At 40.7% G+C, this 21,144-nt stretch overlaps 1 protein-coding gene across 21 annotated transcripts in view; it reads left to right on the forward strand.

The window, feature by feature from the left end:
• KIF21A (kinesin family member 21A) overlaps nt 1-21,144 on the forward strand; it is a 122,473-nt gene that overhangs the window by 73,275 nt on the left and 28,054 nt on the right. For 10 of the 21 annotated variants that reach the window (XM_084802897.1, XM_084802886.1, XM_084802903.1 and 7 more), the window contains exons 11-24: nt 2,657-2,860; nt 6,874-6,912; nt 10,605-10,695; nt 11,407-11,533; nt 12,111-12,299; nt 12,615-12,814; nt 13,793-13,900; nt 15,288-15,356; nt 15,554-15,771; nt 15,895-16,048; nt 16,220-16,414; nt 17,166-17,267; nt 18,539-18,704; nt 19,187-19,207. In XM_084802897.1, the coding sequence (XP_084659023.1) occupies nt 2,657-2,860; nt 6,874-6,912; nt 10,605-10,695; nt 11,407-11,533; nt 12,111-12,299; nt 12,615-12,814; nt 13,793-13,900; nt 15,288-15,356; nt 15,554-15,771; nt 15,895-16,048; nt 16,220-16,414; nt 17,166-17,267; nt 18,539-18,704; nt 19,187-19,207 (1,883 nt within the window). The remainder of the gene's footprint in view (nt 1-2,656; nt 2,861-6,873; nt 6,913-10,604; nt 10,696-11,406; nt 11,534-12,110; nt 12,300-12,614; nt 12,815-13,792; nt 13,901-15,287; nt 15,357-15,553; nt 15,772-15,894; nt 16,049-16,219; nt 16,415-17,165; nt 17,268-18,538; nt 18,705-19,186; nt 19,208-21,144) is intronic. The other 11 variants (XM_084802904.1, XM_084802905.1, XM_084802889.1 and 8 more) reach the window with 3 other exon arrangements.

Here is a 21,144-nt window from a genome sequence, read left to right on the forward strand (position 1 = left end):
CGAGGAAATGTCTTCAGATAATTGGCAGGCGGGAGGAGGTCCTCCTTCATAACCACCCTCAGATTTCCCTGTCTTGAGTTTGTGGCATTTCTCCACTTTCATCCCTCTGCCATTGTAGTCATTCTCGGTGACAAGTCCTTTCCTACCTTCTGCCTTCGCAAAGCTCTTCTGGTCTCTTTAATGCTTCAAAAACCGAAGCCAAATAGGAAAGATAAGATACTCTAGTGTGAGGGGCTGGAGAGATGGCTCAGCGGTTAAGAGCACTGTCTGCTCTTCTAGAGGTTCTGAGTTCAATTCCCAGCAACCACATGGTGGCTCACAACCATCTATACCCTCTAATGCCCTCTTCTGGCCTGCAGGTGTACATGCAGATAGAGCACTCATATACATAAAAATGAAATTAAAAAAAAAGATAATCTAGTGTAGAAATAAGGTTATTTACATGATTGTAACTTGTGTGTGTGTGTGTGTGTGTGTGTGTGTGTGTGTATGTCTGAGAGAGACAGAGAGAGAGACAGAGAGAGAGACAGAGAGAGAGACAGAGAGACAGAGAGAGAGACAGAGAGAGAGACAGAGACAGAGACAGAGACAGAGACAGAGACAGAGACAGAGACAGAGAGAGTTAGAGAGAGAGCGTTAGTCAGGCTTTGGGTCCTGCGTCCGGCTCTGCAGCTGTTCCTCACCTCCTTTGCTCCCTGATTTCTGGCTGGTGACTGCTGCTGCTGGTGTATTTTCTGATTCTTGGGGCTTGTCTCCTCTCCCTCGTGCTGCCATTCTACAGCTGCATGCCAACTTTGACCTCACCATTAGCCAAACGGCACGACCGCATCATTATTTCCTAGGAAACTGCTGGGATAATTTCCGCTCCTCATGGACTAAAAGCAACAGGGAACACCTTCATGCTCGCAGTCTTAAGGCTTTTCCTCGAGGCATTTACAGGACAGAGATGACTCATAGGCCAACCAACTTCAGCCAGCTGTCAAACCCTTTCCTTATATAGGCTAATAACTTAGTTTCCCGTTTGGAAACTTAGTTTCCGTTCCCAACTTTGATAACACTTTGGTGGCTCTTTAATTAGATGTGTCCCAGCCCTGAGGAGTAGCCTCCTAGCGTCCCAGGCTTATAATGCACTACGTGAAAATAATTGATGTGTTGAATAACCATGAGTGAACTCTGAATTCAAGTTGGAGGACCTGGATTGATGTTTAAGTCCCTCTGCATTAATAAGGTGCTACGTGACATCGTTAGTTACCTGACATCTCTGAGTATTAGGTTTTCAGTCTATAAGAAGAGATAACACTTGCAAGCCTCATGAAGTTATTATGGGCTTGAGTGAAACAATAGAATGTGAAAGTTCTTAAGCTAAAGGATGCTGTCCAGGACTGGTGTGTCACGAGCACACCCTTTCAAGTTCTGTTTTTAATCTACCTGTCCCTCTTTAATCCACATGTCTGTCAAAATTTATTCTCATGAAGATTTATTCCCAATGCCTTAAACTAAGTGAAATTTATCTGAATGTATAGCAACTTGGGTATTTTCTATCTTTCTATCTATCTTTCTTTCTTTCTTCTTTGGTTTTTTCGAGACAGGGTTTCTCTGTGTAGCTTTGGTTGTCCTGGACTCACTTTGTAGACCAGGCTGGCCTCAAACTCACAGTGATCCAGCTGCCTCTGCCACCGAAATTCTGGGATAAAAGGCATGACCTTTTAATAAACGGAAGCAGTCACCGTCTAATCCTTGAAATCTGGGAGATTAACGCCTTTGTAGAGGTGGGAAACTCCTACCATTTCCAGAGCTGAGAACTGAAGTTACGATTTTTCTTTTTCTCTGTGGGTGTTGTCAGCAGCACATCGCCACAACAGTGTGTCTGCCTTCTCTCTGATCTTTGAAATACAATAGTGTATCATGAACATTCTCTTAATGGTTAATACTTTTCTAATGATTTTTTTTCAGGCTTCCATAGCACTCTCCAGTGTTTTTCCAATTTTCATAAGAATTATTATTTTTAACTACAGTTGTAGTGTAGCAGGCTTTAAGTTGATTACTTAATTGGTTCTCATAGCAACCTTATAGAAAATATTTTTATCCCTGTTTTACACAAGGAAGAGTAGAGGCTTTGAGAGACTTAAGGCCAAATCTAGTGAGCGTCAGATGACATCCAAGCTGTGGTTCTGTTCCTTCCCTGGCACTTCTCTTGTGTCACATTGTCATCTAGTCAGTAAAGTTCCAGCAGCAGCAAGCATGCTTGTGTGTTAGGGTACAGGGAGTAGAAAGTGAGGGATAAAGGGCCATTCTCTCTCTAGCCTATAAAAAAGCTGCCTTCACGCACGTGGCTGGAGTTTGTGGGACAGCGACACACCGCTGCTGTTTGTTACATAATACAATCTAAAATACCTATTACTGATAGAGGGTCTATTATAGTTTTATATACTTTCAGCTTTCATTTTGGTATGTCCAGGCTTTGTGCTTCCCTGAAAATACAGGGAAGCATGACACATTAGCAAAGGTGTGCATGGTGGTGAGGGTCATAGAGCAGTGTCCTGCGGCTCAGTGCTACAAGAGGCTACATAGGGATGCCCGCATAACAATTATTTAAAACGCTTTACTGTAATAAAATGTGTTCCTACTTGAAGATATTTTTTTTTTTACTCACTAGGGCAAAATTATTAGAGAGCGAAGCAGTGAACGAGAACCTTCGAAAAAACCTGACCAGAGCCACAGCAAGGTCACCGTATTTCAGCGGGTCATCAGCTTTCTCTCCTACGATCCTGTCTTCGGACAAAGAAACCATCGAGATTATCGATCTAGCAAAGAAAGACTTAGAGAAGCTCAAGAGAAAAGAGAAGAAGAAGAAGAAAAGGTACTATTATAAAATTGAGCATTTCTCCCTTTTTCGGGACATTTAATTTATAGTTGCAGTGTGTATAGTAGTCTCGTAAGTAGATGGATACGTGAAAAAACTATCGAAATTAGCTTACAGCCACAGTCATACGCTTTCTGATGGTTTATTGCTACTCTATATATGAGAAAATTCGGTTTAGCTATAAGCTTGAAGTAATGCACTGGGCTTAGACTATGAGAAGGCCAGTTTACTCTTAGGTATTATTATATTGCTGTTGTTTCCGATCGCTGCTTTTGCATTCCATCCACCCCGCTTTTCTGTGAAGCGTCTGTGTCTCATTGTGCCAGTGCGTTGTCCACGCTCTTCATTGTCTAGCGTAGATGTCCTAACCCTGCTAACCGGTCAGTTTGACTAAAGGCAGACTACTCTATCCAAATACCATTTGCTCTCTGAATATTCCCTTCGGGGTTTCTAATTTGATTCTGCGAAAGTTCTTCGCGTTATTCCGGGCTTTCTGAATCTCTCAGGGGATTGCTTAGCGTCCTTCCGCTGTGATAGGCTGCCCTTGCCATGGTCATACCTCGCCTCAAAGTCAGCTGGGAAAAAAGAAAAGGGGAAAAAAATGGAAAACTTGACCATTTGTAATGTGTGAGTGGTTAAATACTCAAATTGCTTATCTATTTACCTATTGATTCTGTAGAACAGTACAATTATTTCTAAAGAATACATTTGAACACACCACTAAAGCTTCATTTAAACATTTTGGCTAGATATTGAAAGGGAGGCCACACTATCTTCTTTCCTGCTGTTTTGTCACAGGGAGGCTCCGGGACATTCTTACCAGCTGTTTTGTTCAGTTCACTTACAAATGTATTTAGAAAACAAGGCATTTCTTCCTTGAACACTCAGTGGATGGAAGTTATTAGAAACTTAAATCTGTTAGGTGAACCATGCCTTGTGTCTTTATGATAAAAAAGAATAGATAAAATAATGAAAACGAGTTGGGCATTAAGGGGTAGGAGGCGTTAGGTTCTTTAGTGAGTACACGTTTTCGTAGGTACTTCTCCCGGATGATGGCAACAACAGGAAGACGTAGGTCATGACTAGCTCTCCCTCGATGGAGGACAGCTACACCACAGTAAGAACCACAGCTCTGTGGAAACTAATGTTTACCCTGTGCTCGAACAAACATGAGATGTTTTCTCATGGCTTATCATTTGTAAAATCCATTTCTGTAGATGGTGTGGCTTGTTTTTCAGTACCGAGGTAGTTTGTATTTGTGAGTACCTGTAAGTGAGGGTGTATTTTTCAAGGCCATGAGCTAGTCCATACTTTCCTTTTGAATTAAATTTAGATAGTGCATTAATGGCTTGTTGAGTATAGATGATGAATGATAAGTAGGGATCCAAATGAAATGTTTTCGATTTTTTTTTTTTTTTTTTTTTAGTATTGACTATAGGCACTCAGTAGCTCTGGTTCAGATTATCTTTGTGAAACTGCATGCCAATAAGCACTGAGAGCTGATAAATAGGCCTAATGGAAAATACTTTGTTATGTTTGTCCTGATTTATTTATCTTGGAACTTTGTCCACCGTAAGGAAAGCAAAATGGAAAAGGAGCAGTAGTTATTTCAGGATGCATTTCTGTGATGGACTCAGGCAGTGTGTAATGAAGATATTGGTCCAGGATGCTTTTCTGTGATGGACTCAGGCGATGTGCGATGAAGATAGTGGTCCAGGATGCTTTTCTGAGATGGACTCAGGCGGTGTGAGATGAAGATAGTGGTCCATGCTAACCATGGTGACTTATCAGATGGCTAGACTGAACACAAAGATACCCAAATTAGGCATGTACATTATGGTATGATACATGGGGATGTAGGTGGAGGAAAAGATTGGGGAGCAAAATCAACCAGCTAGGTAAGTGAAAGATTGCAATGAGAAGACCCATTAGAACTCCTCCAGCCAACACTTTATCGAGCACACTTAGTGTACGTGCGCCAGTGTGCCTTGGTCAAACGCACACATGATTTGTGTGGTTAAAATGCTTATTTCATTTACTGTACACATATAAAATTTTAGAGAGTCAATGTGTGAACTCCCATAAGTGTACACAAAATTTGTAGAATTTTTGACATTTGTCTTGCTCTATAAACAAGTGTTCCATAATTTAAAAAACTGACAAACGTGGATTTAGTGAGACAACTGAGTGAGAAACAAACAAAATGCTTGTTTACAAGCCTAGAGATTCGAATTTAGTCCCTGGGACCCTCAGTAGAAGGTTAAAAGCACGCACGTGAGGGGGCCATTCTCTGCCTTACACACACACACACACACACACACACACACACACACACACACATACAAATAAAAGCATTTCCCTAATCACATTTAGGTCTAAGTAACTTTTAGATTTATGTAATATAACTTTTGTTATAAAAATATAATAAACTTTGACAAAGACCTGAAATAAAGCAAACACAAAGCAAAGGGTTTCAGTGATGATGATGATGATGATGATGATGATGATAGAAAATTTGGATTTTTTTTTTTCGTTACCAGGAAACCATATACTTTAACCATTATAGTTGATTTTCACCAGGACAAACCTAGATTACAGTGACTGGGGAGGAGTGTATTGTTTTGCATATACAGAAAAAGAACATTTACCACTCACACATTTATCCGGTGCCTTTGAGTGTGTGGCTTTAAACGACCCACAATACAAAACTCTTCATCGTCTTTCAGACTGCGCTGCACCTATAAAGACTTAGTGGTATTGGGTTGAAACTCTGGAAGCACAGCTCTGTTTGTATGGACTCTGCCTTTTTCTAGTCACTGTGCCCACTATCTGATCCTTGGAGAAAATCTCTCTGTGTAGGACGTTTCTCTCAGATTGCTCGTCTCATGTTCTAAAAGCAATATATAAACTGGTTGTAAGAGACAATTACAGCCCAAGAAGTAAAAGTTACATGAGACCACACACCATAAGACTGAAAGAGAACTGACTTAATAATTCACAACTCAGCTCTCTCTTCATTATTTTAAATAGTGATGATTCCGAAAGGATTTTGTGCTGTCCTAGACAGAGTGTGCTTCTGCAGATTGCAATACACCTAATCAGAGCCTAGCCCACCTACACTGTCACATGACAAATATTCAGACATAGTACATTCCATTGAGTAAAGAGCCAGATGTTTGTATATTGAGTATTCTTTAAATTATGGTTTAAAACCTCTATCTGTAAACTTATAATATTTTTCCACTCTGATTAAAGAACAGTCTTACTAGTGGAAAGTACTAAAGTTCCCATTTTATTTTCACCTTTGCCTTAGTTCTATGCCCTCTTAGTAGTGAGATTTTAATCCCAACCTCGTGAAATTTTTATCTTCAGTTAACAAGACTGTGTATTTCATTGATCATATAACAGCCATATTCATTTGTGTGTGATACCATCTCATATAATTTTGATATTAGTTTTTTAAAATTTAGATTTCATGATGATTATATGTGTAGTAAAACAAATGAAGTCAAGTTCTTAAAGTAGTAACGTGTATGTTTTATTAGTATTTTCATTATGGTATAAAGGCATTACTTAATGAAAGTCTTTTAATTATACCATAAAAAAAGTTTTTTGAAAGATTTAAAAGGAAGAGGATATTGTTGAAAGTAGACTTTACTTATGGGGAAAATCTTTAAACATTGATCTATTTCTGGCTAAAAAAATAGCAATGATACCCAACTAGGACTTATCTATCAACTCATATAAATTGAGACTGCATTTTACTGTTAAACAATTGCCACCAATTATCTGTATTTTCTTCTTAGATATAATACTATTAGTTTTCTACTTTGTATTCATAGACAATGTATTGCCTTTTTACTGTGTATTGTCCTTTAATGATATCTTTAAAATTTATTTTAACGTCTTCAAGCTCATGTACCATTTTCCCTTCTTACCACTTCTGCTTTTACTGTCTGGTTTGCCCTTCATTGGCTTGGCCTTCCCATACTGTGCCTCGTGATTTGAAGGCTACAGAAACTTGAGGAAAGCAATCGAGAAGAAAGAAGGTTGGAATATTTCCCAGGTTTTTTTTGTTTTTTGTTTTAAATTAAAATGTCATTTGAATACTTAATTTCTATGTGCAAGAAAATGTGCTACAGAATTGTAGATTGCTTCAGACTAGATTAGCTGGGTCCCCCTTAAAGTAATGACTTTTGTGGACATAGCAGAAAAAATTTGAAGTGTTTAAGAAAAAAGAACTCTGTAGTTACTTGAATTAAAATGCAAGCAGTTTTGTTAACTTTCAAATAAACTGCCAGAAATATGATGATTACATAAGCCTTTTTAGTAACATTATGTAAACCTTCACTGTCAGATTTATAAGCAAACAAACAAAAAAAAATCAGCATTTCTGTATCTGGAGTGCAGCAGGCTGGGGATTGTTAGCTGGGCAGTGATTGCTTTTTATTGTAGCAAATGCTGTCTCATAGGTAGGCACCTCTCTTCCTTATTTACAGTAAGCTTTGTAGGAAGCATTAAAACAGTAAAAGGACAAAAGGAACTATGGCCTTCCTATAGGTTAGATTGACAAGGAATTCTGAAATTCAAACTAGAAAAATGTTTGTAACTTTTCAAATGACCATTAAATGTGGCAGGTTCCCTTTTATCCATTTAAAACCTAGAAGCGAGTTGCTGGTCTCTGCATTATGGAGCCTTACCTGACTGTGATGATTTATTTGCACAAGTAAATGTTTGGTTGGTGTTAGACCCTTTCTCCTTAGAGTTTTCTAAACAAGTCACCAGATCATATCCAAACTGAATAAGAAGTTTCAAAACAAATGCGGTTGTCCTAGAACCTCTGTATTAGGGGGTCACAGATAATCGGTTACTTTAAGGTGGACTTAAGAAGTGTACTCAGTCTTTAAATGATTTACTTTACATGTGATAATTCATAAATTAGCTTATAATGTGTTGCCCTTAATTATATTGCATACACTATCCCGAGTCTAGTTTCTGAGCTTATATCCTATGAGTTTATAACATAAAAAGTATTCTCTAACTAGAATGTAGTCATGATTGTCTGTAGCTCACACTAAAACTCACCTGAGCATCATTAATTTTGGATAATATATTTACCAGCATAACTAAAAAATTATAAATGCTCAATTTCTCCTATATGGAAAGCTCACAATACAATATATTTTTGAATTTATGTATTGAGACATGCTACCACATTAAATTATTCAGTATATTCATATATGTGTACACACACACACACACACACACACACATTAGTGAGTCGAGGCTGCTTCCAGCTTTCACGTGATCACACAGGATGGCAGAAGCAGGGCAGGTTAGTGTTGTAGGACTTATTTCAGCCATAAGTGCACATATGTGTCTGCTTCAGTGAAGTAAAGGTCTGCTGTGGTAGCGCTCAGCTGGATCCTGACATCCTGTGGTGACAGTTTCCTGGGGTGTGGGTGTTTCACTCTCAAGAGTTAGGACATCTGCTCTTAGTCCCTTGTGTGGAAAACTTCTCAAGGCCACAGTTTCTTTCTTTCTTTGCCAGATGAAGAGAATACATTTTTATATGTTCCTTACAGTTCCCAAGATCCTGATTTTGTGTAAACTATAAATTTAACTAGGACTCATTGCTTTTTATATAGCTATTCTGAGCATCAGTTTGTTCACATTTATCAAAGGAAAATTGAGTTCTTGAGAGTACAGTATTTATTAGAATCATCTTTAAAACTTAAAGCTTTAAATGTAATTCTTAGAAGTATATTAATGTAGAGCTATGATGCTGATTTTTCTGTGACAGAGTGCAAGGAGAATTTACGATTGGAGATATAAGTCAATGATAACATTCATTGGGTTTGATCTTAGCTACTTGAGGGAGCAGGAATGTTAGTCAATGTGTTCATGATAACGTTGAGGGGGGGCCCTAATCCCAAGAAAGGGGACTTCAGATGATATTGTAGTGTAAGAACCAACTATAGTGGAGGGAATATGCTACACCAGGTCTAAGAAAGGAGCCAGCATTGCGGAGGAGGAGGAGCCCAATGAGAAATGTGTTCCTCTTTCCCCACACCCCTTCTCTGTGTCTGAAATCTTGGGTCCTAGCGTCTAGTACAGTAGTATTTGAGTGCCTGTTACTGGCCTTTTAAAATGATTGCGTTTGTTACAATTGTTTACTCGGAATGGTTCCCAGCTTTCTCCCAGTTTATTTTCCTCCGATACAAGGGTTTAATAACATTAATGAACGTCGGTTGAAGTTTATTTGACTCTAGTTCTGACTATGTTTCTGCCATTCTTACTGGCTTTTACTTCTCAGTACGGGGGCTGTACTGTGCTCCATGCATCCCTATATTGCAAACTGTGCTTTTTCCATTATGACTGAATTTGGTATGTGGACACATGGGATGACTCAAACATAGGTGTACATGTAACTCAAAGGGATCACATTCCTTAATAAACAGTAGTGTAATTTATTATGTGCAGTTTCTGGGGAAATGGATGATAAACCATAACCATGTGATTCGTAGTCTCAGGAGACTTTTAGTTCAGTGAGAATGACAGGTCAAACAAGTAATCATATAAATAAACAAAAACTTAAAAGTACTTAGGAGGAAAAATACTTTAATTCATACTGTTCTGAGTATAAAAATACATGTAAGAATAAAGACATGGAGTTAAAGGTTAGAGCTAAGTACTAATAACAGGACCCAAATGAGGTCAGATTATTTACATTATAACCTATACATAAGCCCAAGTATCAACCAGGAAATTCTTTAATGTAACAGAATATCTAATGGAAATAGTGGCTGTAATAAAGCTAGCTCTTTCTAGGGGAATTTTGCTGGGAAATATTGCTTTATTTGAATATCCTTTTTAATCTGATTGATAACACAAACCATATGGATTATTAAAGATTTGCTATATTAACGTATTTTTTGATTAAAGGTATGAGTGCAGTGAGCTGACGTGTAACTTCTGTGCATGCTTGATAATCCCAAGAAAGATCAGAGGGGTTTGGGTGTGCAAAAAAATTCGCTCAGGGCAGTCATTCACTTTCACTTAAGACTACAGGGTTGAGTGAGTTTATCCGTGACCGTTATCTCACAGCATTCTGTAGTTATGTTTGCAGCATCAGGTAGCTGGAGAGAAAGGTTTCAGTTTTTATGGTGAAACTTGTGGTAGGCCCTGGAATTTCTGATTCAGTGGGATGGCAGCCTGAACGTCTGACAGTTTTGGCATTTGGAGACCCACTCTGGGAGAATATGACCCCAGGCATGATGGATACAAGCCATAGAGGCAAACTCACTATGCGCAGAGTGATTTTTGAACCTTTAAAATGAGCAGCATACCCACAAAAATAATTTTATAGCTTTCTATTTATGTGAGATAAAGCTTTCACGAATTTAGATAGCGAGCCCAAACTTGCTGTTTTCGTTTCTTTTACATTTAAGTTGTAGTGCATTATAGTTAATTGGCTGTTTCTTTGAGGTAACTGCACTGTCTCATTAGATCTGATGCCTCACTGTATGATCTATGGTCAGTATTTCTAAAAGATAAACTTTCTACACTGGTGTAAATCATTAGATTGTCGCTCAAGTGGTGATATCTGGTTTTCTCTCCACGTTAGACAGGGCAGCTTGGTTTTAGTGAAGTGGTTAACCCTTTCAGTTGGTGTTTTGCAAACTGTGTTTTAAAAATTCCCTTTGTGCTTATCTCATATGCCTTTTCTTTTTTTTAAAAGTGTCACTGGGAAAGAGGATAATACAGACACTGACCAGGAGAAGAAAGAAGAAAAGGGTATTTCAGAGAAAGAAAACAATGAATTAGAAGCAGTAAGTATAGGAGACTAAGTTTCCAAATTGTATCCACTAATTTATATGAACAGAAGGGAGGAAGGAATCATACCCACGGCTTCCTGTTTCTTTGAGGACTTTCGTTCAGAATTGTGAATTTTTAAGGACTGGCAAATCTCAGTGTGGTGCTTTGTGAAAACTGTGTGTGTGTGCATGCAGAAAGGACGCCATGAGAGATGACGAATTCTTTTAAGGCAAAGTCATTGCATAATAACCTTACACTTTTATTATGATTTTGAACTACAGAAAAGCAAAATTCAGTGTCTGGGAGGTGGCTTAGTGTGTAAAAGCACTTGCCATGTGCAAGTGTGAGGACTTTCTGCTATCCTTGGTATCCACGTCAAAGCTGGGCATGGCCTGTCACCCGAGTTGTCAAGTCGGGACAGAGAGAACTTCTGGGAGTTCAGTGGCTGCCAGCATGGCCTGAACAGTGACTTCAGATTCAATGGCAGGCCCTCTGGATGGGACTGTTGTGGAACGTGACGGAGGAAGACACTGGGCAGCCTGGCCTGGCATCTGCAGATATAACACACACACACACACACACACACACACACACACACACACACACACACACACACCAGTCTTGTGTTTCTGTGGTCTATACTCTGGCATCTCTCAACTCTTTTGCTGAGGTGATCTGTTTCCTTGCCAGTCCTGTGCTATTAATAACGACAAATCACATTTTAGGAAGAGAATCAAGAAGCGAGTGACCATGAGGACGAGGACGAAGAGGAGGATGAGGAGGATGAGGACGAGGATGACATTGAAGGAGGAGAAAGCTCCGATGAGTCAGATTCTGAGTCGGATGAAAAAGGTACCTGCCCCTTAGCAGGAAGGCAGGGAAATCCTTATTGGAAGCTGTCCAGGCTTTTGTGGGAAACTTGACATTTTCTATTTCATCCCCAGGGAAGGCAGTTTTCATGACCTGTAAGACCAGCCTACACTCACGCATGCTCTAGGCAGAAAAGATGCTCCTTTCTGTGTTAAATTCAGTTCCTGTGTGGTTTCTGCATTTCATTAGTGTACTCAGCATCTGCTATTGGCCTCTGTCTTCTTCTTCTTCTTCTTTTTCTTCTTCTTCTCCTCCTCCTCCTTCTTCTTTGGTTTTTTGAGACAAGGTGTAGCCTTAGCTGTCCTAGACCCGTTTTGTAGACCAGGCTGGCCTCGAACTCACAGCGATCCACCTGCCTCTGCCTCCCGAGTGCTGCGATTAAAGGCGTGCACCACCACGCCCAGCTTTGTCTGTCTTTTTAGACCGTGGTATACCCAGGAAATTTTTCCGCAAGGCTGCTGAGCGACCGACTACCCGAATGTAGATAATGGCTTTACACTCTTGTTTGGGGGCGATGCTGACTTTCTGTCTTTTTTTTTTTTTTGTCTCCCGTGAGTAGCTAACTATCAAGCCGACTTGGCAAACATCACGTGTGAAATTGCAATTAAGCAGAAACTCATTGATGAGCTGGAGAACAGCCAGAAACGGCTGCAGACACTGAAAAGGCAGTACGAAGAGAAGCTGATGATGCTGCAGCATAAGATCCGAGACACGCAGCTGGAACGGGACCAGGTGCTCCAGAACTTAGGTGGGTCTTCCGCGGAGTCCCACCCCCTGTTCAAGGCACTTCAGTCAACTTAGGTGGGTCTTCTACCGAGTCCCACTCCCTGTTCAGGGCACTTCAGTCTACTTAGGAGGGTCTTCGGCGGAGTCCCACTCCCTGTTCAGGGCACTTCAGTCAAAGTGCTTAGTAAATGGCTTGAGGAGGTGATAAAACGGAAGCGAGTTGGAAAGCTCCAAGTCATCCTCGTGCCCTGGGGGATTGGGTGCTTGTTCTGAGTCTATGAAATAAACTCAGCGTCGTACCTCAAGCACTGCATTTGACGCCCTTCTGTATACCCAGGCTCGGTGGAGTCATACTCAGAAGAAAAGGCGAAGAAAGTCAAGTGTGAATACGAAAAGAAGCTCCACGCCATGAACAAAGAGTTGCAGCGACTTCAGACAGCCCAAAAGGAGCATGCCAGGCTGCTCAAAAACCAGTCTCAGTACGAGAAGCAGCTGAAGAAACTGCAGCAGGATGTCATGGAGATGAAGAAGACAAAGGTGCGGGTGTGGCGCTGTCTACCGTGGCTTCGGCGGGCTTTACCTCTTGGAACAGAACTGTTATCACGGTTCTTCCCTGAGCCAATATAAAAGTAGCCCACAACATTTAATACCAGTTTAAGATATAAACAGATATTCAGTTTCATGTGTGTGTGTGTGTGTGTGTGTGTGTATATGTATACATATGTGTATGTGTGTGTGTATACATATATGTGTGTGTATGTATACATATGTGTATGTGTGTATGTATACATATGTGTATGTATACATATATGTGTGTGTATGTATACATATGTGTATGTGTGTATGTATACATATGTGTATGTATACATATATGTGTGTGTATGTATACATATGTGTATGTGTGTGTATGTATACATATGTGTGTGTGTATACATATGTGTGTGTGTGTGTGTCTGATCACATTCTCACTCACCTAGCAGCAGCACCTAGAGTTGCATATGTACCATTTTCTTACACGGAGAAAGACCAAAGCCAAAATTGATTATCATAAATCTTGTTCCAAAATGAAGGCTATTTCCTTAAAGGAATCATGGGGACATAATGCAGGAAGTGAGTAAACTATGGCGTGCAGTTGCGTAATGACAGTAAGTAGCCGCGTTTATGAGGTTCGTTCCCTGTCCCAGGCTCTGGCACCTTTAGGTATCAGCCCATTGACTTTTCCCAGTCCACGAGGATATTTTAGAAGAAAGTCAAAACCCACGGAGGTTGTATAACTTGCTGTGGCCCACACAGATACTGATAATAAGTATCAAAATTGCACGCATAGAACACTAATTAACTTGGCAAGATATATTGGAAATATAATCATCGAAAACCCAGTAATTGACTGAAATATGCAGTGGGTGCCACATGCTTCCGTGTGACGTATTTGGAACCAATGAACTCCCATCCGTGTAACTCACTGAACATATCTGGTGTTGGAAGACGTTCAATAATATATATGCCTGACTTTAGGTTCGCCTCATGAAACAAATGAAAGAAGAGCAGGAGAAAGCCAGACTGACGGAATCTAGAAGAAACAGGGAAATTGCTCAGCTGAAAAAGGATCAGCGCAAAAGAGATGTGAGTCGAGTGTCTCTGCTGTGTAAGAGTGCTCTCTGCACTGGACAACTTTAGAAATGGAGGAAGAGTTTCTAACTGTTGCTCAGTATATGCTGGGGAGCACAAGGAAGCACTCGCTATATAAAATGACATTTCCTGTTATATGTGGGCTGTAGGAATTCAGTGTAAAGGGTTAGGGCAGATTGGTTGCAAGGGCTATATGTGCTAGGATGCAACACCTTGGGTGATAACCAGTCCTCAACAGAAGATAGGTTTCTCAGAACGTAAAACATTTTTGTTATCGCCTTCAGAATTCTACTTTAATGAATTTGGATTTTGAAAAACAGTCTAAATTACAAAAAAAAACAAAAACAAAAACCAATCCCTTTTTTGTTAAAAAAAATTTACTGTTTATTACATTTTGTTAGAGAAGAGGGGGAGGGAGGATGAGTGAGCGCAGGTGACAGGTGACATGGTGCTCAAAGGGAGGTCAGAGAGCAACCTTCAGCAGCTAGTTCTCTTCCTCTACCGCGTCTGTCCGAGGGATAGAACTCAGGTTATCAAGCCATTACCTGTGGAGGAATGCTGAGTGGATGTATCAACTGTCAATAAAGCGCTGCTTAGCCAATCAGCTGGGCAGAAGGACTCCTACCACTTCCTGTCCTTCTGCCCAGCTGATTGGCTAAACAGCGCTTCATTGACGGTTGATACATCACTCAGCATTCCTCCAGATTTACCGAGTGAGCCATTTAGCTGGCACAGAAATCTTAACTTTAATTTTTTTTTAATGAGAAGAAAAAATATTGCCTCACATTAGTATGTGGAAACTAAAGCAGAGGCCATGGAGAAAGGCTGCTTACTGGCTTGCTTTCCATAGCTCGCTCACCTTACTTTCCTATATAACTCAGGACCACTTGCCCAGGGATGACCTTGCCTATGGTAGATTGCGGCTCCCCACATCAATTATAAATCAAGAAAACACCCCACAGTTTGTCCACAGGACAGTAGAGATGGCTACTTCATGTTTACTGGGTGTTTTTTTTTCTTTTTGTTATTTTTCATTTGATTAGTTTATAGTACATGGGCCTGCACATACCGTGGTACAAGGGCAAAGGTCAGAGGACAACTTTCAAGAATCCGTTCTCTCCTTCTACCGTGTAGTTATGGGGCATTGAGCTCAAGTTGTTACATTCGCATGCTGAGCCATCTCACCAGCCCAGAGACGGCTGTTTCAGAGTCTGTCCTTGCTTGCTGTATTAAAGTAGCAAGATCTATATGATGGACAGGATTATTATAGCCCAGATTATGCTAAGAAGTTGTATTTTCCGGCAGTAAGAGAAAATGTTTTAGCCTAAGAGTAGGATTTACTATGCTTTCCCATATCAACGTATTGTATCTTATTTTATAGCATCAACTTAGGCTTCTAGAGGCCCAGAAAAGAAATCAAGAAGTAGTTCTGCGACGCAAAACTGAAGAGGTACAGTAAGCAACTTTGGGGGGAACATTAGGGACTTTGGGATTAAAGAATGCATTTCTGTTTTCCCTGCATTGCGGTGCTAGGGCTTTAAGTCTGGAGCTTTGCTTGTTCTAGACAAACCCTGTACCACTCTACCCAGCCCCCTGCAACGCACGTTGCAACCGGCTGAGATAGATCGACCGCTGATGCTGTTTCAGGTTACTGCTCTCCGTCGGCAAGTGAGGCCCATGTCTGATAAAGTAGCTGGGAAAGTCACTCGGAAGCCGAGCTCATCGGAAAGCCCTGTTCAAACGGACCCAGGTTCCAGTGCGGCTGCAGGGGAGGCAGATGCGTCCAGGGCCGGCACCCAGCAGAAAGTGAGAGTTCCGGTGGCGAGAGTCCAGGCGTTACCGACGCCCACGGCAAACGGAACCAGGTGCTGCTTGCTGATTCTGGGCCTTCACACCGGATGACGTTATCAACGAAAGCTGGTCTTGCTATTGGGTCGTGCGCAAATAAACGCACGAGGGATTACATTTATCGTTGTAAATCGTTACAGGAAAAACTATCAGAGGAAAGGATTGCCTGGCCGCGTGTTCACTTCCAAGACGGCCCGCGTGAAGTGGCAGCTGCTGGAGCGCCGGGTGACTGACATTATCATGCAGAAAATGACCATTTCGAACATGGAGTCCGACATGAACAGACTACTTAGGGTATGGAAAACTGAAGCTAGCCATGCCTTCCTGAGCGGACTGTGAGCCTTGCTGTTCCTGGAAGCACCGAATGCCTCCTGGAGTGACGTTTTGTCTTGATTGTACAGTGTGTGGGTAGGCAAAGCTCTTTTCTTAAAATCCGATACTTTTTTTTTTTTTTTTACCCCACAGCAACGGGAAGAACTCACAAAAAGACGAGAGAAGCTTTCAAAAAGGAGAGAGCGGATAGCCAAAGAGAGTGGCGAGGGGGATAGAAATGTGGCTAACATCAGCGAAGAGATGGAGTCCCTGACTGCCAACATCGATTACATCAACGACAGTATTGCCGACTGTCAAGCTAACATCATGCAAATGGAGGAAGCCAAGGTGTGCACCTTAAAGACCGCCTTTCTTGCTCGTGCTTGCTTTTGAGAGCAGGTCCCTAGCCCTGGCTGTCCTCAGACTCTGACTATGTACATGAGGATGGCCTATTTCTCATCCTCCTGCCTCTGCCGCCCAGATGCCAGATATATGAGTTGATATTAAAATATCTTTAAATATCTTAAAGCTATTTAAGAGCTTAAGAAAAATAACTTTTTAATTATATATCCTTAAAGGCACTTTGGATTTTTTTATATGAAAGTATTTTCTATTTATTGATTTAATCTGATTCTTAGGTTTTATGCATATAATAGATACTGTGTTCTTTCCTATTTTTTCTACTGATCATGTGATATTCTTTTTTTTTTTTTTTCATTTTTTGAGATAGGGTCTTTCTGTGTTAGCCTTGGCTGTCCTGGACTTGCTTTGTGGACCAGGCTGGCCTCGAAACACAGCGATCCGCCTGTCTCTGCCTCCCGAGTGCTGGGATTAAAGGCGTGTGCCACCACGTCCGGCGTGATATTCTTTAATATGTCACATGTGCCATTTATTACATCATGCCTTGACTTTTTAGCTGCTCGGCTGTATATTTACTTTTGTCTGAAGCATGTGTTTCTTAGTGTGGGAATCCTGAGATCTTTTTCTCAGCCACCTCACTGACGTATCCAGTACTGTGAAGTAACTACAATAGCCTTTTGCCTTGTGTTTGAATATATCTAGATTAATGTGATGCTTGTTCCACACTGGTTTGATGTAGGAAGAAGGGGAGACGTTGGATGTCACCGCTGTCATTAACGCCTGTACACTTACTGAAGCTCGGTACTTGCTAGATCACTTCTTGTCGATGGGCATCAGTAAGGTGAGGAGATTTAGCTATGCTATTCTTTTTATTATTCTTACTATTAACTAGTCACTTTACATCCTGGTCATAAGCCCCGTCTCTCCTCTCCTGCCCCACCCTCCCTCCCTGTTTACCCTATCCTCCCCTCCCCTACTCCTCAGAGAAAAGGAGCTCCCCACCCCCACCACAGAAAAACAAGTCACATCAGGACTGAGTGCATCGCACTGTGGTCTGGTGAGGTCGCCCCGCCAGGGGAAAGTGATGGAAAAGCAAGCAACAGAGTCCATGTCAGAATCAGCCTCCATTTCCCCTTAGTTAGAAGACCCATATGAGGACTGAGCTGCCCATCAGTTCCATCTGTGTAGGAGGCCTAAGCCCCGCCCATGCATGGTCCTTGGTGGGAGCTTCAGTCTCCATCTGGTTCCATGCTGTTCTTTTATTAAAAAATAGTTTATTTAATTTTATGTGCATTAGTGTGAAGATGTCAGATCCCTTGGAACTGGAGTTACAGCCAGGTGTGAGCTGCCATGTGGGTGCTGGGAGTTGAACCCGGGTCCTTTGGAAAAGCAGGCGGTGCTTTTAACCACCGAGCCATCTCTCCAGGCCCTCCCATGCTATTCTTGAAAGCCTAAGTTTTGACCAATTTGGTTTTGCATGCCTGTCTCCAGGAACCCTCCCCTTGGTAAAAGGAAATAAAATTCTTAACTGAATAAAAAAAAATTTTTTTTTTCTTTAGAGCTAAAATAAAATGGTATAAATAGCTACATCAATTTTACTGGCTCTGCTACGCTTGTATATTAGAGCAAATAAACAAAGAAGAAATAAAGTTGATTTTGTCTTTACAAAAGAATCTCAAGGAAACGGATTTTGTATCACAGTTGGCCTGCTACTGATTCTGTTCAGTTCAAAAGCAAAGCAGAGAAAGAGATACACACACAGCTGTAGCACTCTACTCTTTTAAATGAAAGCCTGATTTGTCACCAGTAGGACACTTACGCCCAGTTGCTGAAGGAGGTGACAGCTGAGTCACTTGCTTCCCCATGATGGACCTCTGTTAGAGTCTTGCACTGTGTTCTCACGCTCTGTCTTCTCCATGTACTGAGCGTCTTCAGAGTGGGATCTTGGACAGGAAAACTCCTCTAAGATCTCTGGGCAAAGCAAGTAGAGGGGCGGGTTTGCATTAAGGCCTGTCTGATGGCAAAGCCCACCACGGCTTAAGCATTTTTTTTATGTAGTAGGCTTTGTTTTGTAAGATGTAAGACAGTCTGCGCTTGTGGCTATTGCTTCAGGGTCTTCAGGCTGCCCAGAAAGAGGCTCAGATTAAAGTACTCGAAGGTCGGCTCAAGCAAACGGAAATCACCAGTGCTACACAGAACCAACTGTTATTCCACATGTTAAAAGAGAAAGCGGAGTTAAACCCCGAGTTGGATGCTTTGCTAGGCCATGCGCTGCAAGGTAACTTGAACTTTACCTAGATGAGAGTTGCATGGTAGCTTCGCTCTTTGGACACTGTGTCTACATCTCTTTCCTCTGTGGCTTGTTTGAATAGATGCTATACTCACTTATGCTTTTAGTAAATGGTCTCTTTTTAAATTTGCATGCGTATGTAAATTTGGGGGAAATATACTTAGTCATTTTAAGAAACAGTTACCAATTTAAGGTTATTTAACCGTATTAAACCGTTGGTCTTTACGGATAAAGGAAACTAGGAAAATTTCTAGGTTAGTTATTTAAGTTGCTTGAAAGATTAACCAAGTTTCTTTACTTTCATGTCGCGTACCTAACTGTGCTGAAATACATTTGTAAGCGTTCGTTATGGCATCTATTCTGTAGACCTAAGCATCAGTGCATAATCTTGTGCTATGTGAGAGTTTTAACTTTGGATTTGTTTTGATTGGAGTATTGCTTTTTGTTTCCTTCTGCTGTTGTTTATCCAGATCTAGATAGCGCCCAGCTAGGTGAGTATGTTTAGCTTTCTGTGTGCCCAACAGCTGCATGTGCACTAACTGTCCTGTGCACTAATTGTGGTACATACCTGAAAATGTTCTGTTGGTAGCCATTGCTTTTGCATGATCTTTTTTGAACCATATTCATGATAAAAAAAAAAAAAAAAAACACCAGCTAAATCTTTTGTGTTAAACATTCTTGATTTGAAATTCTTAGATGTTTAAAAGAGGTGTGCTCGGGCTAATAGTCATTTGAGCTGAGTTGTGGAATTCCATAAGTTCCCTGAATTCTTTCTCTTTCTTGAAGGAAAACATGGAATATGTTCCCTTTTAATTTTTAAATATATCTGTTAACTTTCTTCCATTGTTTTAACCTCATAAATAACTTTTTTTTGGTGTATGTTCTCATCTATTCCTTCTAAAAATAAAATTAGAAATACGTATTTTTATAAATTTAATAAAATACAAGGGCTTTATTTGAACACACTTCTATCATGTTTATAATCATAAGCATCATATTTTCAGCCTAGAAGAGGCTATGGAGATCATTACACATGCAAGCTTTGGCCCTTTTCTTGCCCCTGTCTTCCACGTGAACTGTTTTCATTGGGCCTGTCTTCACCTCCGTTTGGTGATGATGTGTGTAGAATCAGGAAAGTGGAGGAATAATTTTATTACTAGTGGTAGGTTAGAATGCTAAGTTTGGAACAATTACTTACAAATGTGATCACAACTTCCTTTTTCCCAACGGTATCATTCTTCAAAGTTTTCTGAATGCCTACTGGCAAAGGAAGGAAAAGAGCTCAAAGATCGAATGTAGTTTTCTTTCTGTGTCATTAAGCTAAACACAGTCTATGAATCTCCACTTTTTAAAATGATAATCTCCTAACAAATAAACTACAGGATTTATTTGATTGTTATACCACATGTTACTGCAAAAATAGTCATCCTGTGAAATCAACTGTGGTGGGATAATATATTATATATTATTATATTATATATTGTTGCATATACTATATGTTATATATATTATATATATTGCTATTTGACAAGCATAAATAGACTAATTAGGGGTGGGAATGGGAAGATACAAGTGAGGTGATAACAATCGGAATGTAATCTGAATAAATTATAATAAATTTTAAAAAATTTTAAAAGAAAATTAGGAGCGATAAGGGCTGATTAAAAGACACCAGGCTTCATCATACATTTTTGCCGTTCCTCACATTGTCAAGCAGACCTGCTTTTCTTTCTTTGATTCCCATTTCCATCCTTGAAGTTTCTTCCTTTTCTGCCTCCTTTTCTCCACATCCTCCTCCTCTTCCTTCTTTTTTGCCTTTTTCTATTCCACCTTTTCCTCTAGTCTTCCCCTCCCCTTCCACTGCTTCTCTTCGTTTCCCGCTTTCTATTTCTTTGTTGCCGTTTGTTCATCTTCCTTTTTTCTGGTCTTTGTTGTGTCTCAGCCTAACATGTTCCCTGGCTTAGGAGAGAAGTTATTTAATGGCCTTTTGTGCAGGAAAAAATATCAGACTGCTTACTGGACGAATTGTATTGCTTTTTCCAGTGTTCTGCTTACAGAGGCAGCGAGTGCAGATGTTGTCAGTTGGTAGAACCGATCGGTCACACATGGCAGGAAGTTTCCCTAGAGCTCGGGGCTATAATCTCAGGGGAGGTGGAGGTAAAGCAGGGAAGGACAAGCGTACTGGATGTTCAGCTGGCAAGCTAGATGGCTGTAGATCACACACCTACATAAACTGAACACAGCTCTCTAAGCTTCTCTTGGACATTGAGGTCCAGAAACTGCGCTGAGAGGTGTTTGCGACACTAATCTTTTTTCCTTAATGTTTTGCTGAGGGTGACGGACCACGACAAGTTCATAACAGTGCAGCAAGGGCAGAGATGAGTAAAGACAAAGGGTGCGAGAGTGCAGAGTAGCATACCCCGAAAGA

This window comes from Acomys minous (assembly GCF_964271855.1).
Source record: "Acomys minous genome assembly, chromosome: 12".
In the NCBI taxonomy this organism is placed as follows: Eukaryota; Metazoa; Chordata; class Mammalia; order Rodentia; family Muridae; genus Acomys; species Acomys minous.